Source organism: Dermacentor variabilis, chromosome 6 (genome assembly GCF_050947875.1).
Source record: "Dermacentor variabilis isolate Ectoservices chromosome 6, ASM5094787v1, whole genome shotgun sequence".
NCBI classification, from domain to species: Eukaryota; Metazoa; Arthropoda; class Arachnida; order Ixodida; family Ixodidae; genus Dermacentor; species Dermacentor variabilis.
The window spans coordinates 31,282,091-31,308,152 of record NC_134573.1 but is presented as its reverse complement, the minus strand read 5'-3'; the positions used below and the strand labels follow the sequence as shown (position 1 = coordinate 31,308,152).

Here is a 26,062-nt window from a genome sequence, read left to right as displayed (position 1 = left end):
AACCCGGGATTCTCCCGTATGCGTTGCCGGCACAGGGCTGCCTAATCCGAGTCCGCAATCCGAGGGCCGCTTAGTGCCGGATTGCGGTCGCCAGCACCGGCCTCGAAAAGGGCCCTTTCTGGAGCCCGGTGCAGGGCTCCTCGGAAATGGCTGTGAAAGTAGACCGGCGTGGCACATAGCCGGCAACAGCGGACGCCGTCCGGAAGCGGGAACTGCACCGCCGCTGGGCCACTCCTTTCGGTCACCGTGTGACCACGGAATGGATGGGGCGCCAGGCTCACCTCCCGATCTTGGCGAACCCGCCAAGCGCTTTCCATGGGGCGCTGCTGCAGGAGGTCAGGGGCGGCGCCCCATCTTGCTGGCACGTCCAGGTGGCCATACTACTCGCAGCCCGGTCCTACCGCCGAGCACTCGTCTGGCCCGGCCGGCGGTTCCTCTTATATGTCCGGCTGCAGGGCCGGCCTCAACGAGGTCACGTTGCGAGCCAAGCCTTTCGTTTGCCCTTGGCCCTGGACGCTGCCGAGCGGAGTCGCCGCGACGGTCGCCCTTCGTGGAGGACTGCGCAGCCATCGATGGTGCACCTTGCGCTTCGAGGTCACGGAGACAAGTGCCCGAGCACCACGCGCAAGAGTGACGGTGGCGCCCGGAAAAACGCGGGAAGTCTCCCCATTTGCCCGTCCGTCTCGACGCCCACCGAGGCGGCCACCAATGCACACATGGCAGTACACACACACACACACACACACACACAAACACACGCACACACACACACACACACACACACACACACACACACACACACACACACACACACACACACACACACACACACACACACACACACACACACACACACACGCACACACACACACACAGACACACACACACACGCACACACACACACACACACAAACGGCGGTTCAAGGTTGCGCTCAAGGAATTGGGCTGGGACCGCCGCCTCAACCCTATCCCGTTACTCTTAGATAGGACCGATGCAGTAAAACATCCCCCCCCTACAGCCGGGGGAAGCGAGGTGGGTCTCGCGACGCGGGCCGCATTGGGTTTCGCTCGCCATTCCCCGGGGAGGTGCGATAGAGGCACAAAGTTGGGGATCCTACCGCCGATCTAGGGCGTCCAACGAAGCGCGCACGCACACTCGCCCCGGGCACAGGCGCACTCACACACGCACACACGACCCCCACGCAACACGTTCACAGAAACGCCGCCAGACGCGCGCACACAAAGCGGCCGCGTTGCAGAGCCCGACAGAAGAACAACACAACAAACGTCTTGCACGCCCTTTCGGCTGTCACTCCCCGCTGCCGCCCTCAACTAGCCACGCAAGCACACCACAACCCTGCCACACCATCGCGACGGTCCTCTCGCATGCGCACATCCGGAAGCAATAGCCAGGCGGCCGCAGCTTCCCCCTTGAGTGGAAAGCAGTAGCCGACGGTGCAAACTGGCCTCCCCCCCCCCCCAAAAAAAGCCCATAAAAAACAAAACCGCGACTCCCCGCCGCGTTCCCGCAGTGGCTCCAGCCCCGAATGGGCCAGCTAAGAAAACCCGCGACACATCAGTGGCGGCCAGTTAACTACACGGAAAACTGCGGTTCGTCACTATCTACAGCAAGGCAAAACAAGGACGCAAACATGCTTATTGGAAAGTTACAACACTTACATGCACAACAATAAAGAGTATTTTCGTAGGAGTAACACGCAATCGCATACACACAATGAAAGGAACATACACTCAGAGCAAAATTACTTAGCATGGACTACGGAAAGACTTCTTTTCGGGGAACGCCTGTCGAGAAAGAAGTTTGCCTACATAGGCTGCGCGTTGCCTGAGGGCCTTCTTCGGTGGCCGAGAGGGTCCGCCATGCGGCGCGATATCACACAGGTGATTGCTTCCTCAGACTATACCGTTTGTGGTTGGCCACAACGGATGTGCGCTGTCGTTGTCGCCTTGCGCGAACGGGCTCGGGCGTGAAATCGCCAGCCCGAGAGACATTGGCTTTCAGGTCTGCGACATGGACATCACTAAGTTTCCCCGAAGGGGGACCTTTAAATAAGTACACGAGCGGAGAGCAAACTCTCTGTACTCTGTACGGACCAAGCCACTTAGGTGCCAGCGAAGCTGAAAAACCCTTACTAGCATCGCTAAGCGCGTGGTTCAGCTTCAGGACCAGATCACTTACCTTAAATGAAATGTGCCGGTGCTTGCGACCATACTGAGCCTTTTGCTGGGCTCTGGCCTTCGTCAAGCTCCGCCTTGCTCTGCTGAGAGCCTGACAAAGACGGTCCCGAAGTTTCGATGCGTAAGCAGAGCGGTCTGCCTGCGCCTTCTCATCCTCGTGCTGGCGGCGAATTACCCTGGTCATAGGATTCGCCAGCTCCCTCCCAAAATTAAGGAAGGCAGGACAGAAGCCAGTTGAACGATTTTCAAAGGTTCGGATGGCGAACGCGAGGTTGTTCAAATGGTTCGCCCCATCTTTCTGGCGCTCGGCAAAGGCACAGAGCATGGGTTTTAGCGTTCTGTTCATTCGCTCTGTCAGATTCGACTGGGGATGGTAGGGCGAAGTAGTGCGGTGATCAATTACAAAGGAACGGCATGTCGCACCAAACACCCGAGCTGTAAAATAGGACGCATTGTCCGTGATCAGCCTTTCCGGATAGCCGAACCGATTGAACACTTCTAGGATCTTTCCTAGCATCGCCCATGCTGTCACCTTCCGAAGATGAAACAGTTCAACCCATTTCTAAAAATTATCAGCAACTACCAGCAAGTCGCTATGCCCCTGGTTACTCCTGGGGAAAGGCCCCATTAGATCCAGGTGTCTATCTGCCACGGACGCACACTGTCAATTGGTTTCATCAGTCCAGGTGGCTTGCCTCCTCGCGATTTCACCATTTGACAGACATGACAGGAGCGGCAATAGCGGAGTATATCCCGCCTCATGCCCGGCCAGGTCACAGTTTGGCTCAGTTTTGTAAAAACTTTGGAGCCACTCAAATAACCGGCCAAGGGTTCGTCGTGAGACAATCGCAACAGTGCGCCTTACAGAATAATAATAAAAATAATAATCTTTATTTCACTCATGAAGTGAGGGAGTGCGGGAGAAAAAGCTGAGAAATCAGCTTGACTAGTTCCCAGCTCGCCGCAGAACAAAATAGAAGAAACAGAAACACTTTTCGCATGACAACATAAAAACCACAAACAAATAGTAATAGTAATGCAGCAATAACTTGCCGATAACAGTGAGAATAAGTAACCGTAGAAATAAAAAGTTTGTTAACTGCGTGATCGACCAATGTTAAAGGAAACGTACAAACATGAAAAAACTGCAAGTAAAAAGCGCTACATAATGAAGGAAACAGCAAAAAATAAAACGGCACACTCTTGGGGATAACCACCTTAAAGACGTCTACAGACTCATCATCAGTGGCTATGTACTTCAGCACGAGCCCATCATGATCCCGCAAATATGAATCCCCAGAGGCCACAACGTCACACGCTGGCTCCGCCTCCACAAGCAGCGTCTCGGCGCTCTGTCTCCCGGAAACCGTCGCTCAAATTGCTACAAAACGGCTCATTTTGCTGGGCCGTCAGTAGCTATTTCCGCCTGAATGCGATTACAGTACCCACACAAGGAGGTCTTGTCTCGTCCCCACTCAGGACTGCAGCCATCCGTACCGCCCGCGTCGGCGTCGTGGGTTCGCTTTCAAGAAGCTCCCCCTCTCGCCTGCTTTGCGGCGCGCTGCTTGCCTTGATGGCGGCCCGGATTTGCCCGTTTGCGGGCTCACCCATCTCACCGCTCGGCGGCTCGGCCACCGTTTCGCCCCTGATACTTGATGGCGCAAAGGCGCCGCCATCGGCTGTCGCACCTAGAGGAAGGCTCCCGGTGGACAATGGAGCACGAGATAGCGCGTCAGCTACCACGTTGGTGCTCCCCTTTCGATATTGTGCTGACAAGTCATAATGCTGTATCAGAACGGCCCAGCGCGCGAGCGGGCCCGCAGGCTCACGGAGCCGCATCAGCCAGCTTAGCGCACTGGGGTCTGTTTGCACAACAAATTTCGTCCCGTCAAGATAGACACCGAACTTACGTAGTGCAGACACGATGGCGAGGCATTCATTCTCGGTCACGGAATAATTGCTCTCCGAGGGTGTTATGGAGCGGCTGGCAAAGGCCAGCGGCTGCAACAGGCCATCACATACCTGTAGGAGGACGGCTGCTAATCCCAAATCGCTCGCGTCAGTCTGGACAACCAACTCTCTGGTCAGGTCGGGGAGCCAGAGCTGCGCTGTCTCCGCAATGGCACAAGACACGGCGAAACGCCTCTTGCTGCTCAGGTACCCAATGCCACTCGATAGACTTTCCCAAGACCTTGGTCAAGGGTGCCTGCACTCGAACACAGGATGGAATGAAAGACCTGTAGTAGTTGGTCATTCCCAAAAAGCGGCGCAGGCCGCGTACGTCCTTTGGCACGGGGAAATCGAGTATGGCTCGAAGTTTCTCCCCGTCCGGCTCAATGGAGCCGCTGCCCAGCGTAAACCCGAGTAATTGAACTCGAGTTTGCGCGATTTGGGCTTTCGCCGGATTCAAAGTCATCCCGGCAGCCCACACCCTCTCGAGCACATCGGCAACATGGCTCAAGCGCTCTTCGAAGGTTCGTGAATAAATCACGATGTCGTCGAGGTAGCATAAGCGGTGTGACCACTTGGCTTCCCCGAGAACGCGGTCCATCAGCCTTTGAAAGGTCGCCGGACCATTACAGAGGCCAAAGGGCATACGAGTAAACTCGAACAACCCTCTGTGGCACGTGAACGCGGTCTTGCACCGGTCACAATCATCCATCCGGACCTGTAGGTAACCTTTGGAGGCGTCTAGCGTAGTAAAGTACCTCGCACTGCCCAGGATTCCTACAATGGAGCTAATCGTCGGGAGCGGGTAGGCATCCTTTCGAGTCACTCCGTTCAGACGGCGGTAGTCTACGCAAAGGCGCTGTCTGCCATCTTTCTTAGGCACCAACACAATTGCAGACGCCCAGGCACTGGTAGAGCGTCGGATAATGTCCGTCGCTAGCATCTCATCCAGCAAACCGTCAATCACCTGCCTCTTGGCCAGACTGACAGGCCTAGGGTTGCACTTCAGTGGAAGCGCATCACCGGTTTCGATCTTGTGGCTCACTAGATCGGTACAGCCAGGTAGATCGGGGAATAGCTCATCGTATTGGCGTAATAGTCACGACAACCGAGCCTTCTGTGCATCACCAAAGTGAACCGTACTGGCGGCCAACGGGTGTAATGCCTTAACGTGCCGTGCTGCTTTATGACAATGGGGGCTAGGAGCAGGCGAGCGCACTGCGCAGGGGCTTGCCCCCGAACTTTGCGCGCGGCACGGTCCGAACGCCTCTTCTGCACGGGCAAGGGTCGGCGCCGGCGGGCTGATGAACGGCTTAAGCGAGGAAAAAGGTCCGTCGCGATAGCCACCATTAGCAATGTCCACTACGATCCCGGTGTTCAGGAGAAAGTCCCGTCCGAGAATCACAGGAACACTGAGCCCTGGGAGGTGAATGAAACGCGTGCGTCTCAGTCGTTCCCCCCATCTGACGGTCAGCCTTGCGGCGCCTGCCGAAGGGGCCACGCCTTTCGCAAGGTTGAAAGTCGTTCGGCTGTCTCTCAAGCGCACTGCGTGCTTGCTCAAATGGAAGAAGGCCTCATCGCCGAACAACGAGGCGCTAGCGCCCGTGTCCAGTAGCGCCGCAAATTCACGACCAGCAAGGGTGATCGGAATAAACGGCGCGTGCGCACCAGCATCACAGCTTGCCCGGTACGTACAGGAAGCTGACAAGGGTTCGGCCGATCGTGCGCTCACGAGCGACCGCGGTTTCCGTTTCCCTGCCTCGCCGGAGGCCTGTCAACGGTACACTCCCTTGCATGTGACCCCGCTGCGAACAGCGGAAACAGCGCATTCCAGCCCGATCTCGATCACGGGCTGGATCAGCTGCTCTCCTCCCGGGTTGATTCCACGGAGTGCCGCGAGGCTCTCTGTTTTGAGGCTCCCCAACGCGATAAGATGGATGACGTCCCTTTACGCGCGTTTCGAGCGACGGCGTAGTCAAAGCCACGCGCTTCTCATAGGAGAACGGGTCTAGAGCTCGTTCGCTCAGCTCCCAGTTGTTCGTCCCGCTTGTTCCTGCACAGGCAGCCTCAGCGGGGCGCCGGGGGGAAAGGAGCATGGCTCCTCCCCACGCACAGCGCGGCTCAAGGGCCTCGCTGACCGGTGGTGGCGGGCGGTACGCGCGAGTGGAGAGATTGTCACCCTGTATGCGCTTCGCCTCGGTGGCCAGTTCCTCTAAATCACGGAACCGACTGCCACGCAGGTAGGCCGAAAAAGTCGGATATGCCTGCCGTATTACCCGCTCGACGCGTTCCTCGTTTGAGGCTTGGGGCTCAGCGAAAGAGAACAACTCTTCCATCGCTCGCACATATTCCTGTAATGACTCATCCGGAGCCTGCGTGCGTCGCTCCAGCTCTCGCCGCATCCTACCATGGGAGTTAGTCTGCGGGTAGGAATTCGTGTAGGAAAGCCACGGGAAACTCCCCGAAGTTTCCTGTTCGGTGGCCGACAAGTCGATACCACCTGGCAGTTGCATCAGTCAGTGCTGCGGGAACGACGCGTCCCAGCACCTCGTGTTCATCCAATCCCATTGCTCTCTGATAATGCGCCAGGTTTTCTATGAATTCTCGGGCACTCACCAGGCCGCCGTATCCACGGTATATCGAAATGGCCAACTTTACCGCAGGGCGAGTGAGCCTCGGCGTAGCGACAAGGGCTTTCACCGCCTCAGAGAGGGTTTGGACCATGCCTGCAGCGTTGCGCAGCGACGTGTCTGCTCCAGCTTCGCAGGAAACTGTTGGAGCGTTGCAGGTCCTCTCGAGCGAAGGAGCTATGGCTCCCAACTCGATAAGCGGCGCGGATTGCAAGGGGGTTCCGTTCACGCCAGCCCCCGAACAAATGTGTTTCCTAGGGGGACCGACCCGTTGTGTTCCGTCGCTACCGAAAGTGGCGGAGTCGCTTAAGCCACGTTCCACCAGCGTTGACAAAATGGGTCGCTGCTCCGATGCTGCGCCACTGGACGCTGCACCATGCACTCCAAAGGGAGCCTTAGAAGCAGAATTGTTTGTGGAACGGCTGGGTGCCCCACAGAGGGTCGCAGCTGACCACGGTGCCTTCTGACTGCTCCAAGTGTTCGCAGCCAACGGGCAGAAGTCGGAAATGGCTGAGACCACTGTACCAATCTGCCCACCGTAAGCTCCACAGGGAGCCGATGAGGGGCGAAGTGGCAACAGAGTGCCGCTAGCTCCGCTGGGAACAGCTGCAGGCAGCCGTGCCGACACGCATGGTTCGGGGAGCGCCAAGGCTCCGTTCCCGTACTGAGCTACGTCCACTCCAGTGGGAGCGGTATCATAGCGCCTCGCCGTCGTGTTCACCCCACTGGGGGCGGCAGTACGCGAGCGTGTGTGTATGCTCGGCTCGAGGGGGGACAAGGCCCTCGTCTCGCGCAAAGCGACGTTTGCTAACGTAATGAGGGCACAACGGCCGCTCTGGTTAGCAGACATGGTGCGGTCAGCCAGATTGCTCAGGCGTTAAGGCTTTCCGTATAAGTTGCCAGGTCTTATATGCGACAACAGTCTACCGTTAGCTCCGCAGGGAACCGTTACGGGCAAATGTGCAGGCACGCACAATTCGTGAAGAGCAAGGCTCCGTTCACAAACGTGCTACGTCCGCTCCAGTGGGAGCGATAGCGTAACACCACGCTGTCTTTCCACCCCAATGTGGGCTGCAGCGAGCGTGCGCGAGAAGGATTCTGCCAGCCAACGAACTTATGCGCCACTTTGTTATCTCTCACGTGGTGTTCCTATGAGAACCACCTAGACCACCACGTATGCCGAGGATCCGAGCCCGAAGGGAAGGATACGTTCAGCCGCGTGTGTGGCAGGCGACACTTCGTGGTCTCTCTCAAGTGGTGTTCCTTAGGGGCCCACCTATAGACCACCACGCATGCCGAGGATCCGATCCCACAGGAACGATACGCTCAGCTGCATGTGTTTCGTGTGCTCGAAGTGGACGCTCGTTCGGTACCTTGCAAAGAGTCGTCCGATAGCGAAAAGCAGCAAAGGGCCACTCTTGCTACCAGACCTGACGCGGTGAGCCTAATCGTTAAAGCGTTCTGGCTCGGCTATCAAGCGGCCAAGGGCTTAATGAGCCCTTGGCCCCACGTTGGGCGCCACTTTGTGGTCTTCGCCTATAGCGGTGCTCCGCCGGGAGTCACCTAGACCACCACGCGGGTCTGAGGATCCGAGTCCCTCAGGGGGTTGATCAGCTCAGCCGCGTGTGTAGCGGGTGCCCGAAGCGGCCGCTCGTTCGGTCTTCTCTGGGAGCGAAACACAGCGCCACAAGGAGAACGCCCAGAGTACAAGGAAGGCTGTTTATATACGACCACTTTGGCGTTCAGGATAGCTGTTACACCCGTATCGGCGCGCGGGGCCCTTGAGCCGAAGCTACCGTAACTCAAGGGTGACACTCAGTATCTTAAAAACGCGGTAACAAGCCGCTATACGGGTGGGTGGCTCCCAACGACCGTGCTACCAGGGCAACGTTCTTTCAGCTCGGAGTAGCCTCCGAGGATGACTCGGCGCAGTACGACCGCGCACGTCAAGTGAGCCGCGTCTCTTTGGCCTAGCCTTCAGAACAGCAGCAGCGAATAGGTACGCAACCGCCTCGGGTCGAGGACCTTCGGCAAGACCGGCCAACCAAAGGGATGACCTGGAGAATCGGAAGTCAGTACGCACCGTTTCGCTGTCCGAGAGCTTCTCCCCGCGTTTCCGCTCCTCGGTCGGCTTGAGTCGCCAGGAGAGAGGGAACGCGGGTTCCCACTCAAAAAGACCAATCGGGTGAGCCCCTAGACCGTTCGGGGACGGACAGCAGCAAGTGTTTTACGGTCCCGCTGCCATTCGGCGCCCTCGGAGGAACGAGAGAGAGCGAAAGCGGTGGACCGCGCACGCGAAGTTCGAAAGCGACCTCGCCGTGCTGCGGCTCCTATGCCCAAAACGGGCTGCGCTATGGCGCTGCAACGAAATGGGCTACGCAGTCCCCACAATACACTTCGGACAAAAATTTCGCTGTCTAATTACACTAACATTATTTTTGTTGTAGTGTTCTGTAAGTTTAAGGACATATTATATATGCGGTAACAGAGACAATTCATGTCGTTAGGAGTTATGTTGTCTAGCAACCCGGAAAACGCAACGCCAAAGCGCCGCTCCCTTTTTTCGTGCGGGTGCTCGCGCGTCGGCGTAAACGCGGGCGTCTGCCGCGAGTCGCGTTTTTCGCTAGCGATAAACGCGCCATACGGTTCCAGCTTTAGGGACTCGTTGCCGTCACTCGTGAGTCTTGTGTGCGTTTTGGCACTATTTGATTGGCCTTCCCCCAGCCTTCCCCCTTCTGGTGTTTACTATTGCAGAGCCAGGCATAATTTTTTAAAGAGCGGAACTGTTCTAAGTCGAGCCTTCGCCTTTCGGCGTCCGGTGTCACGCAGGGGCGCAGGTTCCAGAGCTCACCGCCAGAGGGCGCACTGAAAGTACCAGTGGGGCGATTGCAAGATTGTAAGAAATAAGTAAGAGGCCATTGAAAGATCGGTGGAAGTATGGAAACGACAGAAAACGGAGACGTACAAAAGCAAGTTCGCATTAGGGCGTCAGAAAATGTAGTTGTGAGAGTTTATAGTTTACTTTTTCATTTTTGTTTCTTTAACTTGGGTAGGACATTAGGCAGTATAGTAGCAAGAGCTTGGTGGTGCAACATACCACCCCGTTCCTAAGGGGACGCTCATAACATCCATCCATCCATCTATCCATCCATGGCCGGGGCCCCTCCGGGATGTGTGCGGACCAATCAGAGGGCGCGCCGTGGGAGGAGGAGGAGCGTACCAATCAGAGTGCGCGCCGGGGGAGGGGGACAGTGGGGTATAAGAGCAGGTGCTTCGCTAGCGTGCGCCCATTCGCCGCATGGATTGCTCTCGGTGCGTGGATTGCTCTCGGATCTCGCACGGCAGCGGCAGCGCCGACGTCGCGCTAATCCCGGGCTTCTTGAGCGACAAGCGCAAGCGAAATGCCAGCAGAGGCAAGCCGCTACCGCAGAGGATCGCGAACGGGAACCGCAAGTCAAGCGCTTGTGGAAGCAAGCCAACCCCCCTCCCCCACCTCCCTTTCAAGAGAAGGCAACGCAAGCCAAGCGCCAGCAGAGGCAAGCTAACCCCTGACTTCGAGAGTAGGAGAGCACTTCCTCCCACAGAGGGTGCCGATGGACATTTCAAGAGAGAATTCCTCGGCAGTGAGTGTGGCCATAGCTGCAAGATGTGTGATAGACTGTGGCTTGATCATAACTTCACCCAACTGAAGAGTGTGCGCAATCCGGAGCTGAAGCACGAGTCTAGGAAAATGACGACAACGAGACAAAAGACTTTCATGAAAATCGCACGAAACACGAGTTCAATGTTGAGAAAACGACCACCAGCGTTGCTGTTTTGACAGCTTTCACTGTGTGGAACAGGTTTTACTTTTTCTACCAATTGGTGACCCACGGAAACGCTCAAACACGGCGAAACCATTGTTAGTTCCCCAAGAAAGCTAAACGCTTTAAACGAGAACCGGCAGTTTGACTCTTCAACACGTGGTTCTTTAGCGGCGTGATCTTAAAGCGCGACTGTCAAGGGGACAAGCGTTCTTGTGCGGTGTGTGGCGGCGTGTTAGGCATCAAATTTTTAATAAGGAGAACAGCTTCAAACGCTATCTTCATTGGAATCGCAAATACATCCCTAGAAGACTAATTATTCATGGCTACCAAATGAAGCTTATTATACAAGCTACGTGTATCTTATGCACCAGTTTATCAGATTGGCATATGTCTGCCAAGGTCTTTTTTTTCTTTATGCTCACATCTGGAATGGCGGTCTCAAGTGATTCCAAGGATATAAGGTGAAACGACTTCTTAGGATTCGGCAAATCTTCGGGCTCCTCGGATATCTGCAAGGAATAAAACTACGCATTACTGTCTTGTCCTGGGCAATTTAGTAAGGTGAAAGACTCCTGCTAGTCTGGCCCAGTTATGCCACACGCTGCAGATAATCTTCACTGCTCGGTTTATAATGATTTTGACGATAGTATAGCGTGAGCGATAAGAAAATCGAATTATAAAATTTACGAAAGTACGTAGCCCGTTATGGAGTACACCTTAGCAAAAGGCTACGTGTATAATTTTACCACTTGATGAAATTTGTGTCAAGTATAATAGTATTTTACCTGCGCGTGATAAACTCAGAACATTGAAAAATGTACGAGCGTGACACAATTAAAAAAAACCAAGCATTCATTGCGCATTTGGAAGCAAACATGTGAGCATAAGCAAATATCAAACGTACGCAATGCAAGAATGACTAGCAAACATGCTCACCTAGTTTCGTCTTAAACCGCGTTTCTTAAACGCGGATATGTATGGCGTAAACGCAGAAATAAAGGAAACATACATACGCAGCATCCCTACTAACTGAAGTTTTTTTCATGGACCGTATAAGGAAGCATGCGAAAAATTTAGGAAACGTGTATGGTGTGCAATTAGGCACGCACATAAATAACTGTAGGTGTGAAACACGATTTCAGAATCTTAGGCTTCTCGGTAAAAGTAAAGGCGGCGGCGTATCACAAAAATAAAGAAATGTGAGCGATGTGTGTCAGCTACACGTCTCTTTCATTGTAAGACGCCAAATTTGATTTCTTGGATGCTGTGCCACGAACAGTACCATATCAGTTTTCTTTTTCGCCGCCAGTTTTTCATCCTCGCCTCCTCGGAATGCTATCCGCGCCCCTCTCAGGAATTTAACGCATTTGGAGTTCCTATGCCATAAAAAGATTTTCGCATGAAATAAATTTTCATTTGATAATGGTGCTACATTTCTTTGCCTCCTAGTTTGTTTGTTCCTTCGTTTATAATTTTTCGTACGCTATATATTGCATGTGCATGTGTTTGCGAAGAAGTTACAAACTCAACAAGCAACAAGTTCTACAAACTTATCGGGATGTCAGAGAAGGATAACCAAGGGGCCAATATTTGTTATCCAAATCCATAAGAAGCCCCCAAGTAATGAAGCAAAGAAAAGTACTGAGAGACCTATTCGCATATATATATATATATATATATATATATATATATATATATATATATATATATATATATATATATATATATGAACTGTAGAAGTGACAACGTAAAGGTAAATAAAAGTGGACAGAAAAAGACGACTTGCCGCCAGTGTGAGCCGAACTCACAACTTTCGCATCACGCGTGCCATGCTCTAGCAGTTTAGCCACTGACGCGTTACCGTTCTTGGGTGTTAGGTATGCCTAGAAGAGCTGAGCCTGAGAGAGTTAGCGAGCGTCATTCATGGCCATGACGGTGGGTGTGGAACGTCCTTCTTTAGCAGCAGGTGGCACGTAGTAGTAATAGGTGAAGTTTGATGCAAGCGAACTGACGGCTAGACCCTCGCATTGTACCTGGAAGCACCAAGAGTGCAAGACTTTATACCCATGCTGTGTTATGAACGAAGGAGAAACTGAGAGACTCAAATTTTCCTTATATATTCGAACGAGTGGAATTCATAATAGCCGTCGCCTCAACTCAATCACACGTATAATGCTGAATATGTGAGTTCGGCTAACGCCAGCGGTAAGTTCTTTTCCCCTATTACTTTAAACTTTTTCCCTTCTGCATAGTAAATAGGAAGTAATTTAAGCTTAGCTTTCCCCATCTTGTTTTCTGTGTTGTCTACAGATTAAGTAGGTAATTCATTTTGATGATGTGATGCTAGTCCTTGTGGTTTAGTGAAATTTGTTTATGCATAGGTGTTCCTTACCTAGAATCACATACGAATAAAGATATGGAAGCACTCCTCAACGAAAAATCACATGTTTGATGCGGCACGGTTAAATGAAGATTTTGACAACTGCCTGGCTGCGATTAAATATAGCGCCGACCACAACGGTGCAAAAGATGGACAACCACGTGGAGAGCCAAATAATAGTTTATTACTACATTTACTAATACCAGAGCTGTAATAGCATACTACAGTTAATAGCATACTACATTTACCTCTACCAGAGCTGTCTCCAATGAAGTACGCTCGTGAACGTTTTATTTACTCTGTGGCGCAAGAACCTTAGCTGTGAACAAACTTATTTTGAGCGGGCAAATGAAAAGCCTTTAACGTCTCCTTGACGAAACCTCCTTAATAACGAAAACAAGCTGTGCAATACCTGTGATCATACCATTTAAAAACGTGGCTGAGCATAGACGACCCGCATTGTGGGTGTGTGTGGTTACTAGAAGCACCCAGTGTCAAGGAACCGAAGCAAATTGTAAATATCAAAGAAACTCCTTTAACCGGAAAGGTATGTATTCGCTATTCTGCAACATGTGATGCCTACGTAACGTGAACCGTTATATGTGCGAACGTTAAAACAATGCCGAAAGACGCAAAACTTTGGCAATGGGCGAGAATCGGTCCTTGCACGCTGTTGGCAGTTAAATAAGTTGGAAATAAACATCACTTTGTAGCATATAATGTAAACGCTTTAAAATATTCTGCGCTGAACGTGCTGACGTGCAGTAAGATGAGCAAAGCAAGAACAAGGTGAAAGAAGGAGCCAGCGTTTCGACAAGTGGACTTATCTTCTTCAAGGCGACATATGCTTTCCTCGTCGCAGACGTACAGTAGAACTTTTGAATTATTTTCTGGTATTTAAAGGTTTTCCTGGTCATATATTGAGAATTCTATGGTTCACATTCCTAATGTATGTAATCATTGCGTTGTTTTTTCCCTACAGATTGCAAAAGACACTAAATTGCTTATATCGTTGCTTTATTCAAACCATATTGCTAATACAAACAATAAAGTATGCGATACAATGTCCGTATGTATTGTTTTCTTATGAGGTTAGCATTCTTTCTTTCTTTTGTACGAACAGGAGGTAAACTCTTTATTTTTGAAGTCATTCTAGTCATATTTCGCACAACCAATTATCATTACACCCAGCTCAGCCCCAACCTAAGCTGATACGACGGGCGCAGTCACTGGCAGCCTAACCATCGAGTGGAGTTTGTGCACCTAAATTTTGCTGAAAGCGAACCAGACACGTACTACATTGGGGACTGCTTCTCGTGGCAGACGCAGTGATTGTGGTAGCAAAAATTATGACAGCAACTAAGCAGCGAGAACGCTGGCAGTTGGCACGTTTACCAGCTGTGGATGTACAGAACGCGCTTTCTCTTTCAACAGTCAAGGAAATGAAGATGGAGAAAGAAGAACGGGAGACCGATGAGGGCTGTCAAGAATCGTGGGACGCCATGCCCGCGGCCAGGGATCAGTTGAGAACAGAAGGAAAAGAAGTACAGGATTACCATGCTCACATAGAAGGGAAACGGGGTTGCACTGAAGCAGTCGCAGCGAGCTGCTATAACCGACGGACGCGCCGTCGCTTCATTCGTTACATTGTTTCCGTGAAACGCGCCAAAGAGACTGCCGTCCGCACAATCAATTATGGACCGACTATGTCGTCAGCGCCACGTCATTCGAAATGCCGCTACCCGCGTTGTCAGCGCCGCAACCAAAGCCTCGCCACAACCGAACCGACGACTGCCGACTCGCCAGTGCTCTTAACCGAACTCGTGGACAAAGACCGTTGTCTCACTGAAATTTAGGTCAATATCGAATACGTCGTAAACGACGATGACGAATACGAAGCCGAATTCACCCAGGCCCTTTATTACCACGAAAAGATCCGTCACACCATCAGCCGGATTCCTTTTCGCCTTCATTCCTACGCCTACACTGGATCACTACCGAACGACGTCAACCCTATGCGAGTACAGCAGACACTACATTTTGTCTGCATTTCTGGTAAGCAGGCGAACGACAGCGCAAACGTAAGACCACCGACACCACGACTACAACAAACAAAGCTCCAGACCTAGGCGAGAGTACAGCGTCAGTTCATCCTGAACAAAGAGAAGGTGATTGCCGACACGAGGCCGAGATCACAGCTAGAACAGAAAGCAAGGACGAGCTGCCAATTGCTCAACCGCCAAGAATATTTTGCAAGAATTCGCTAGTCCAAAGAACTAGCCATGCAACCTGCGGGGAACAGTGGGCGCTATACCGTAAAACAAGTTCAAGCGCTTCTATTCCAATTCTGCAATCAGTCCTCCACGATTGGTCAAAAACTGTTTTGAAGCACCCCCACTTCAGCGGTCTGTCACGGGACGACACGAAAGCCGCGATGGTTCCCCATCTGATATTACACGCACACACTGATTATGCATCATTGGACCAAACAAAAGAAAAATAGTTATTTCTGATTAGACGTCTTTTCGCCATTAGCCCTAGGATTTCCGTCAAAAGCTTTTGGGTACACGTACACAGTGATTATGCATCATTGGACCGAACAAAAGAAAAATAGTTATTTCTGATTAGACGTCTTTTCGCCATTATCCCTAGGATTTTGGTCAAAAGCTTTTGGGTACACGTACACACTGATTATGCATCATTGGACCGAACAAAAGAAAAATAGTTATTTCTGATTAGACGTCTTTTGGCCATTAGCCCTAGGATTTTAGTCAAAAGCTTTTGGGTTGCGACGAATTACCTGCCTTTCACGCGACGTCATCAAACCGCGAAAACTTACCGCGTCAAAGTAACTTGTTAAAGATGAATTAATATGCCGAACAAAACTGAATGTTTTTTCCTGAGTAGCCGCAGGCTGTCCCGTTCCGAAAGGAATAAAATATGGCTGTCGCCGATCGCTCAGGCACTGGCGACTCGCCCATGCCGGGGAGCATGGGTTTATTTGGGTACAATAGTGAATTTTTGTGCGTCCGGTATTCCGTCAAGCGCGGGCGGTTTTCCAGTTACGCGGGGCTGTAAAAGTGAGCAGCCAGATTCGTGGCACCAGCTGGTGCTTCAAAGCTCAACCACACAACACAAAGCCAATTATTATATTCCGCTTAGTTGTTGGTGTATATTTTTGACAGCGGCGTAATCGTGTTCCCTATTGCGCCTCTCCCGAAAATTTGCACAAGCAGCGAAGCAGTATATAGCGGGTTACTGCAATTTTAGCTTTGTGTTTGTCTGGGTGAACTCTATGCCACCAGTCGGCTGCACCACTGCGGCCGCTCACGTTTACTCCACCGCACATCCAAACCGCCCCTGTTTGCCGGAATAGGGGATGCGCTAAAAGTCTCTAATAAAACATTTTGCGTTACCGTGTAACGTTTTCGCGCACCTTCGGCACATTTACGACCTCGATCTGCCAACTGTTCTTTGCTGAGGATCCGTTTTAGCGGCATTCTAAACATTCCGACCTATGCCGCCGCCATTTTCGTCCTGCCAGCACAAGCTAAGTAAGGGAAAGCGTACACATCGCAGACGCCGGCACCATCCTCTTCTTCCGGTTAATGATTTGGAGTGCACTGGCTCGGCCCCATTGAATCCTTCTCCACTTGAGCGTGCTCCTCGCCTCTTGTCAACGAATTAGATAGTACAAGCGGCTCACTGTAGGCAATGTTATTCGTTTTTAAAGCAAACGAAACTGACCGCCTATGAACGAGGAGAGCGTTTGATTGGTCTGTTCAGACAACCCTGCGGGTCACTGCCCCCAGCTTGTGTCGGCGTTTACGCAAATTTGACGTCAGGTGATTTAAATAAATACATATTGGAAATGTTTTACGTTATAGGGTTCAGTGTCAGCGACCAGCCGAATGGCACACCCCACGTTCGATGACGATCCGTACACACATGCCCACTGGTGCCACATTGTGCGCGCGGTGCGGCAGATTCGGAGCATCTCTCGCGATCATCGGAAACATAAACGTCACGTGGACCATTGCTCTTGCACCTGCCACCACCGCCAACGCAGCGAGGAGAACCAACACCACCGACGATGTCATATTCGGAAGCACAAGCAGGTGCTCTATAACGAAAAACTATTCATATTTCTTTTGATTCCAATCTCCTGACGTCAAACTTACGTGACCACCGATGCAAGCATGAGACAGTAACACACAGCATTGTTCAAAAAGCCCAATCAAAGGCGCTTCTCCTTTATAGGATGTCATTTTATTTTCCTTTGAAAACGAATAGGATTGCCCACATTGAGCAGTTTTTCTTATCTAATGAGCTGAGAAGGTGCGAGGAGCAAGCTCATTTGAAATACTTTTCATGGTGCCGAGCCATCGCAGTGAAAGGAGATAACCGTAAATGAGACGGTTGGTGCCGGCGTCTGCGATTGGTCCGCTTCCCCTTACTTAGCTCGCGCTGGCTCGTCCAAAATTGCAGCAGTATTCAAAAGAAGTTTAAAAAATGTTACTAAAATGGATCCTCAACAAAGTTGAGTTGGCAGAGGGAGAGAGAGAGTAAAACATCTTTATTAATAATATCTGAATGGCGAGAGCAGTGTGGGAGGAACCCTCAGTCCAGGGTCCCTAAGATGATTGCGGCGATGTTTCGAGCCCGTTGTATCACTGCTCGGAGGACCTCGGGAGGTCCGTCGAGGAGGGCATCGTCCCACAGCTTTTTGTTGCGTAGGGGGTAAAGGAGAGTAGGCAAGGGAGGAAAGAGGTTTGCAGTGCACTCAATCGTGACGTGGAAGATTGTGGGCGAGCTGCCACAGCCAGGGCAACGATCTGCATAACAGTGTGGGTAGAATGTATAGAGAGAGACAAGATTAGGAAAAGTTGCGGTTTGTAACTGGCGTAATGCCACTGCTTCCTTCCGCGAGAAGGACGGCGGTGGTGCGGCGTGGGTGCGACGAATGCGTGTATAATGACGGATTATGTCTATAACGGAGCAAGGGATCCCCACACTCTGAACTAGTCGCCTCACCACGCCGAGTCGCCCGGAGGGAAATTTCTCGGGAAACCGCATGTGCGTGTTGGTTACCCGGCAGCGAGGTATGACCAGGGGTCCAGAGTAAGTGGATGCGGGGAGGTGTGGTTAGTGTATTTTGCGGGATCTGTTTGAGAATTTGGTGCGCCGCTCTCGGGATGCCATGTCCTGATAGGAACGCCCGGCATGCCTGTTGCGAGTCCGTCAATATATACACATCCTCAGGAACCCGGATGGCGTATCGAATTGCAAGAGCAACACCGAGAATTTCTCCGTAAGCGGCATTTGTTCCGCGCATTAGAGAAATGTACTCGTGCCGAAAGGTTTCAATAACGCCATACTCCACGCAGAACTTCTTCTTATACGCAAATAAATCCAAGCTCCCCGGCAGCTCACAGCAGCCACTGCCACACCGATTGATGGGCAATCATCTTCTTTTCCTTTAGGAACAGATAATTTCCAGCTATTCAGAAAAAAATTAAGTTTTGTTCGGTATATTCGTGTTTTACACGTACACGTCACTTTCACACGGTAAGTTACCGCGGTTTTATGTCGTCGTGCTATGGACCGGCAAAATGGGCGCAACACGAAAAACTTTGGCAAATAGCATTTGGTTGAACGACCCGTTTTTCCTTAATGGCGAAAAATGAGTCGAATGAGAAATGATAACTTTTTTCCGTTCGGTCTAACCATGCGTAATCAGTAGGCAGGCACATGTCATATCAGGTTGGGTGTTCTCGTAGTTTTCGTGACATCGCGTTACAGACAGGCGTAGTGGGTGAGGACTTGATTTTATTTGACCTTTTAGGTTTACGTTACAGCATCCCATGGGTGTTTTAACGAAAGGTATCCGAAATTTTTCTGTTCCAAATCTGTAGTAAGCCCTTCGTGACTGGTCAAAAAATGTTCGCCCCACTCTCAATTAGCCTGTCTCCCACACGACATCCCTAAGAGAGCGTAAACACCTTATCTGATATGATGTGTGCACGCTGATTATGCATAATAGGACCGAGAGTAAGAAAACTATTTTTGATTGGACGCTTTTATCGCCATATTACACGACCATTGATCAAGCCTTTTCGGACTGCGCCCACTTCTTTCTGACTGTCACGCGACGTCAATAAACCACGAAAACTCACCGCACCAAACTGAAGTATACGCTTTAAAGACGCAATAATATGTAGAACAGATCTTTTTTTTTAATAGCCAGAGACAGCCCCGTTCTGAACGGAATAGAAAATAGTTGCCTGTAGATTGCTCAGGCACTAGCTACTTGGAGTGGGCGAGGAGCGTGGATTCATTTGCTTATAATAAACATTTTTCGGTGGCAATAAGATGTTATTGAGTCCTTTCCGTACCTATACTACATCACGCTGCCAACTCTTTTTTTGTTGAGGATCCGTTCTGGCGGCATTTTTAATGTTCCGTTGCACGCCACCGCGATTTTTCATCAGCTTCCGCAAACTGAGTAGGGGGAAGCGCATCAATAACAGACGCCGGCACCACCCTCTGCAGCCCGTTATCTACTTTCACTGCGATGGCTCGGTCCTACTGAAACCCTCTGCACCTGAGCGTGCTCCTCGCATCTTGCCAGTCAATTTGATAAAAAAAACGCTCAATGTAGGCAATGCTATGAGCATTGAAAAAAAAAAAAAGAAAACTGGCCTTCCGTAAACGAGGAGCGCGTTTGATGGGGCATTTCAAACAACGCTGCGGGTCGTCGCCCAATGCTTGCGTCGGGGATTACGTAAATTTGGCGTCAGGATATTGGAATAAAAACAGATTGTAATAGTTTTACATCATAGGGCCCCATGAGTACAACACATCGACGACAAATTCGAGGCTTCCTATGCCCTTCCACAACGACAAAAAAGACAAAAAGGACGCACAACAACTATCCCGCGAATGATTACGTTATTCTTGAAAAAGGCGGCTACGTGCAGCCACTCTGGTTTAGAACAGAGCCTCGCAACCGCTACTACTCCGTCGAGGACCTATCCGACTGCATCGATCTCTTCAACCAAAAAGGTCACCTTGTTCGACCGACGTAGCTATTCCCGATTGCTACTTCGCACTGTCCGCTACCGCCAGACTGCCCGTTGGACGACTTAAGGGAAAGCTCTAGCTCGGGCCCAACTCCGACGCGGCCTATTCAAATACATGTAAAAGCGCAAAAACGTTTTTCTGAAAAAATCCCTGGACCGATTTTAATGAAATTTGTTGCATTTCAGAGAGAAAAATTAATTCTAGTGGCTGATGGAAGCGGAATTTCGATTTATGTCCTGAGTTTTCTTAAAAAGAATTTCAAATATTCAACCGTTTAAAGAAAATAGAAGCACGAAGTTTACAAATTCATAGCTCTGCATCAAGAACAGCTATCGCGGTTTTGTAAACGGCATCCATTAGATCATTCAAAGCGGTCAATTTGGATTGTCATTTTACACCTTACGTGAATTGGTTATCTTGGTAACAAAGGTTCTGCAAAAGCTGTATTTCAATATTACTAAATTGCTTTAGATTCACGTGTAACACATCAATTTTGTCCGCTTTAGATGTACTATTACATGCAATTCAGAGAATTGTATTGGCATTTTTCGTTGTTGAGTTACAGAGTTGTATACATGAAAGTTTCGTTTTTGAAAATTTTCGATTATTGACAAGTTTTTATAAAAAATTGATGACCTAACTCAAAAATTAGAAAGAAACAGTGACTTGATTTTAAGTTTTTCTTTTAAATGCAACAAACGTCGTCAAAACTGGTGCAGTAGTTACCGAGAAAAACGAATTCTCCTTTTACATGTATTTAGATAGGAGCAGCCGAACTAAACCTTCCAGAAAGTCAAAGTCGACTTCGTAATGGCTGCGGAACTGTCATGATCTACAGCAGATCGCCGCGCCGGTGCACCACCGGTGCCTACATCGAGAACAAGAACGGCATGGGCGACCTGCTCTTAATGAAGTGGTCCAAAAAGCAAAGTAAGCAAACCCCTCCGATGACTCCTGCGGTCACTCGCGCATCGCCGTGCGATGCCTGGGCTTTCGCTACAGCGTGGCGGGACGCCAGTAGCAACCGCCGTCACCGCGCCACGTTAAGGAACTTAGGTGCACGTTAGATAACTCCAGATGGTACAAATTTCCGGAGTCCCCCACTTCGTCGTACCTCATAATCAGATCGTGGTTTTGGCACGAAAAATCTCATAACTTATTTTTTAGTGAGATTAAGGAAAAGCCGAAGGAAAAACAACGGAAGGGAAAGAAGCGTCTGAGATCAACTGGAGACTGCAGTTGCATCCATGGAAGGGTGGTTGGACGATGAACGTGCCGATCTTGTTCGTCTTTGCTATCCTGACTCTGGCAAGAGCACGTAATGTTAGAAGATAGTGCTTAAAGGGACACTAAAGTTTACTATGTAGTCAAGTTAAAGTGATAAAGCAATGTTCTAGAACGTCTAAGGCGTGAATATAATCGCGAGCAGTGCTTTAGTAACCGAGAAATTGAGGTAAATGCTTGGCATGATTTGAGACCCCCCCGCGACATACCGGTACTAGCCTGATGACAAAGGCACTCATCATCATAATTTATGTCACTAGTACTCAACTACTCGTAATAAAAAGATCATTTTATTAGGTTATAAGACAGAAGAAAATGCTACTTGTCTACTTCTATTCGATTCTAAGAAAAAATAACATTGTGACTTCACCCTTCAGTAGCATGAGAGGTCGAAAGGTTTCGTTTTCGCTCCACTCTGCGCCGCGCGTGCTTGGCGTTTCAGTTGTTTCGTTATCGCGTCGTGATACGCTGGTTCTGATGGCTCGGAAAACTTGCATATGGAACAAGCAGTGAGAATGCCACGTCCATGTGATGTCGTGGGATGCGCGAGCGGTTCGCGGAACTTGGCCAAGGGCAGTTGCAGCGGCGAATCCAACGTTACTTATCACTGTGTGCCAACCAGTGAACCTCTCCGTTCGAAGTGGTTAAGTGCCGTATCTCTGCCACGGCGCGTGACAAAGAGCCAAAAATCGCTCCACTTTCGGCCAGAGGATTACGAGTTCAACGCCGACTTACTGAAGTCGTGTGGAGTGCCTATCAAAGCAATTCTTTCCCATAGCGCTGTTCCGTAGGTCTTGCCTGCATTAGCCGAAGCGACAGAACAACTGCAGGTCGAATACGGGGCAGCAAATGCGGCATTCGGTTTTCACGAAGGAAAAGCTACAAATGTGCGAATATGTACAGCGATGACATACAGTTGCCGTCGTAGTAGTACGCAACGACGCCGGCAGCCCAAGCCCTCAGCAGCAGGTCACGTTCATCAGTGTTTAAAACGCTGAAGTCGAGCCCAGCATCTCGAGCCAATGTGTCGTTTTCAGGGTCGTCCAATGCAACGAGCGTCGAAGTTGGTGTCATAAAGTAAAGAACCAGCTTATCGTCGTGCGCTTTCCCTTACGCTAGCCACCATAGTTCCGCTTTCGCGCTGCTGTCGGCTCTATCTTGGCTGTGTTTCAGGTCGCGCGTTTGCCTTTTGTGCAGAAAAGCCGTAGCGCAGTCTGCGGGTGCCGTTTTACTCGCCGACTGGGCAACGTGGTTATGAAACCATGACGTCACCCCTCCTCGATCGGAGGGCGGGTGACTTGAACTGCGCTAGTGGTACGCGGACGCTTCAGAACGCATTTTCTCTTAGAATAAGTCTCTTCGCATGAAACAAGCGTTTCGAGGTCTCTGGGATGGTATTTCAACAGTCCACGTTGACTTGATAGTAACCTTTAGTGTCCCTTTAAGTACGGTTTTATGAGGTATCCGAGGAATCTCGAGTAGAGGTCACCGAACCGTGCACTGTCATCATCGACCAAGTCGTCCATTTCCTCGCGGGTGGCAGCGTGTTGAGAATAAGAGAAGAAGTGCACAATCGCCACGCGCACGGACAGGGAAAACGGGGTTCGATTAAAGCAATCGCAGCGAACACTACAACTGGCAGACGAGTAGTTCCTTCCTTCTTTACACTGCGCACCCTATTAAACCACTGGGCCCAACATGCTCATGTTTAAAAATCCGAACTTGCACGCAAAGTGTGCAAGCTCTTCATTATCTACTCTTAAGACGAAGCTTTAGTTCAGGGGCTCCTATGTGTATACCTGTAAAATGAAAATTCCTTTTTCTTGGCAACCACTACACCAAATTTGACGAGGTTTGTTGCGTTTAGAACAAAAACTTAACATCTAGTGACTGTTCGTTTCGAATTTTTTATTTAAATCATCCATTTTTATTAAAAACTCCGAATGTCGCAAATTTTTAGAAAACGAGTTTATCAAGTTTACAACTCTGCAATTAAGCAACCAAAAATCATATCACAAATCTGTCAATTGAATCTAATAGTAATTCTAAAGCGGACAAAATAGATATGTTACACATCAATATGAAAAAAACAAATGTAGCATAAATACAGCTTTTGCAGAACCCTTGTACAAAACGTCACAAATTCACGTAAGATGTTAATTTCCAGTTGTCCGCTTTGAATGATCATGAATTCCATTTACAGAACAGCGATATCTGCTCGTGATGCGGAGCTAATAATTTGTAAACATTGTGCTTCTATTTTTTCGAACTTTCCAATTGTTTAAAATTATTTTAACACAATTCAAACCGTAAATCGAAATTCCGCTTCCAAGAGTCACTAGAATTTAACTTTCTCTCTGAAATGCAATAAATTCTATTAAAGTCGATACAGGGGTTATCTCAGAAAAGTATTCCTGCCCTTTACATGTACTTGAATAAGCTGCGTCAGAGTTGGGCCCGGGCTAAAGCTTCCTTTTAAGGCTAGTTTTTGTTCATTACAATAAAAACGCTCATATTCATCTATACTTAAAAGGATTACAACATGCGTGCAAACTGAAGGTGGGGCAATTTTCTCCCCTGTCTGACTATGCGCTTACCGCGGCAAGCTTTCCCTCGAACTGGACGATGTCATTGACCACGAGCTCCGCGGCAGCCACTGTGGAGCCCATGATCTGAGCCGAGCGGAAGATGAACAACTTGTAGCGGTGCCGGATACGGAAGTAGGGAGACCCGAACGGGGAACGTAGCACGCTACGCTCAACGGCGAACTCTGGCTGGCCCAGCTACAGGAAAAGAGTATAGATGGGCGTCAATGACCCTATTAGGCGGTAACATCATTGCGTCATCGTAGGTTGGAAATTCCTTTTCTCACATAATCCAGTTGATGGTCAGCTACATATGGTAAGGGTGAGGGTTTTGGCATTTTTAAATGTGTTTAACCGAGCAGACAGGGCAAACGTCCCGAGACCTACGATTCAGCCCATACAGACAATTATACAGATTGCCTGCCTTCTCTAAGGAATTAAGCAATGAAAAAGCAAATATTTCATAAACCGTAGCTTGGCTGGCGCTTTCAATGTTTGCATGGCATCCGACACTCCGAGCACTCTGGGATTTAGAAAACTAATTGTATTGTACAGCTTCTAATATAATAAACACACCTACAAGAGCTACGACTCATACCAAAACAACATGCTCCGAGGAAGTGAGAGCAGTCACTTTAATTTTTGATATAACACAAGCAAGGCCGAGTTCCGGCGACGGAAGGGAGTCAAGAGACGGGAAAGGAGGGCATGTTTCCTGGCGCGCCCGGAGCCGCTGGCGCCGCTCCCGCGGGCCGCTGTCCCCAAGGATCACCCACGGGAAGTGGATCTGGGTCTTCGGGGACAATCGCACGGCGTTCTCTCTTGCTACGGATTGATACTGCTCTTTGAGCTCTGTCTTGGTGGTATTGTTCTTTTGTCATGTCGCTTGTGGCGGTTCTGCGCGTCGCTGAAGTATTTCGGGAGACAAAGCGATTGGAGGTAAAGCAGTTGGAGTAGGTTGGAATGAGAACTGTCTGGTGACCTGGGATCCAATGCAGCGCTGCAGTGATTTCGGCTACCTCTGCTCGCCTGAAGGCCTGCTTGACAAGGAGTGCTGCAAATGAGGCTGTGTGACGCGACTTGTAGACATTCAACGCAAATATGTCGTTGTGTTTTGAATGCATGCTGCCTAAAACCCTCTTGGTACGATAGTTTTAATTCCGTCGGGTCGTCGGCACCATCTGTAAAGGTAGAATGTGTCTAATCCATTACGTGCTGGAAAGGTGCGTTCTTCTTCTTGGCTCGGCGGTGCGTCTGCCAATCGCTTCCCGTCGCGCAACGAATGATGCCAGGCGGTGCCTGCCGTAGTAGCCTGCCTTCGATGCTTCGATGGCTGAAAGGAGGCTAGAAAACTTCGCATATCGATGCAGATCCCCGACACGTGTGTGCTTCGGGATCTTCGTGTAATGCGGAGAGCTGCTCTGTGAAGTACCCCTAGATGTGTTCTTCCGAGAAAGAAGGTTATAACAGAGTGCTCCGTATAGCAATCGTAATCTCAGCAAAGAACCTACAACTTTTGGGCATACGTCGATACACCCATGCGGAAGCCGATCCCTTATGAAAATGACTGTTGAAATGTTGTTGGCATATTGTTGATGAATTGTTGACTCAATAACCTTTCAACAAAACTTCAACAATGATTGAAACCACAGAGCAATAATTCAACAGTGAAGTTGTTGGGTAGTCCAGAACAAGAAAGTCGTTGACTAAATTCTGTTGATATATTGTTGAATAGTATTGAGTAATATTGAGCCATTGTTGAGTAGTTTCGAACAATAAAGTCGTTGACTAAATTATCTTCACATATTTTGTTGAATAGCATTGAGTATTCTTGAGCCGTAGTTGAGTAGTTTCCAACAATAAAGTCGTTGACTAAATTCACTTGATATATCTTGAATAGTATTGAGTATTATTGAGCCATTGTTGAGTAGTTTCCAACAATAAAGTTGTTGAGTAAATGCTGTTAGCTTATCGTTGATTAACATTGAGCTTCGCGCAATATTGAGTTTCGAAATATGTGTGAAAAACACACGCACATAAGTATGTGTGCGTCTTTTGCACATATATGTTGCTTTACTGATCACTTGGTCACCACTGCATATATACAGGGTGTTGTTTCACGTTACTTGAACCATAGATGTATCT

At 49.7% G+C, this 26,062-nt stretch overlaps 1 protein-coding gene across 1 annotated transcript; it reads right to left on the bottom strand.

Moving 5' to 3' along the window:
- Window positions 1-8,342: 8,342 nt before the first annotated feature.
- Window positions 8,343-25,041, bottom strand: LOC142586082 (uncharacterized). Its single transcript, XM_075697342.1, has 4 exons — window positions 24,937-25,041; window positions 23,930-24,115; window positions 10,954-11,094; window positions 8,343-8,444 (listed from the first exon to the last, which is right to left on the bottom strand). The coding sequence occupies exons 1-4, from the start codon at window positions 25,039-25,041 to the stop codon at window positions 8,343-8,345; spliced, it is 534 nt and encodes a 177-aa protein (XP_075553457.1).
- Between the last annotated feature and the right edge of the window lie 1,021 nt (window positions 25,042-26,062).

Bases quoted from the DNA above. Each gene is read 5' to 3' on its own strand.
- LOC142586082 (XM_075697342.1), bottom strand. From the start codon at position 25,041: ATGCATTCAAAACACAACGACATATTTGCGTTGAATGTCTACAAGTCG. The intron at 24,116-24,936 runs GTAGCCGAAATC...CTTTTCCTGTAG, and splicing joins AGGCCTTCAGGCGAGCAGAG to CTGGGCCAGCCAGAGTTCGC. The intron at 8,445-10,953 runs GTGCATAAGATA...TTTCGCTCCCAG, and splicing joins TATGCCAATCTGATAAACTG to AGAAGACCGAACGAGCGGCC.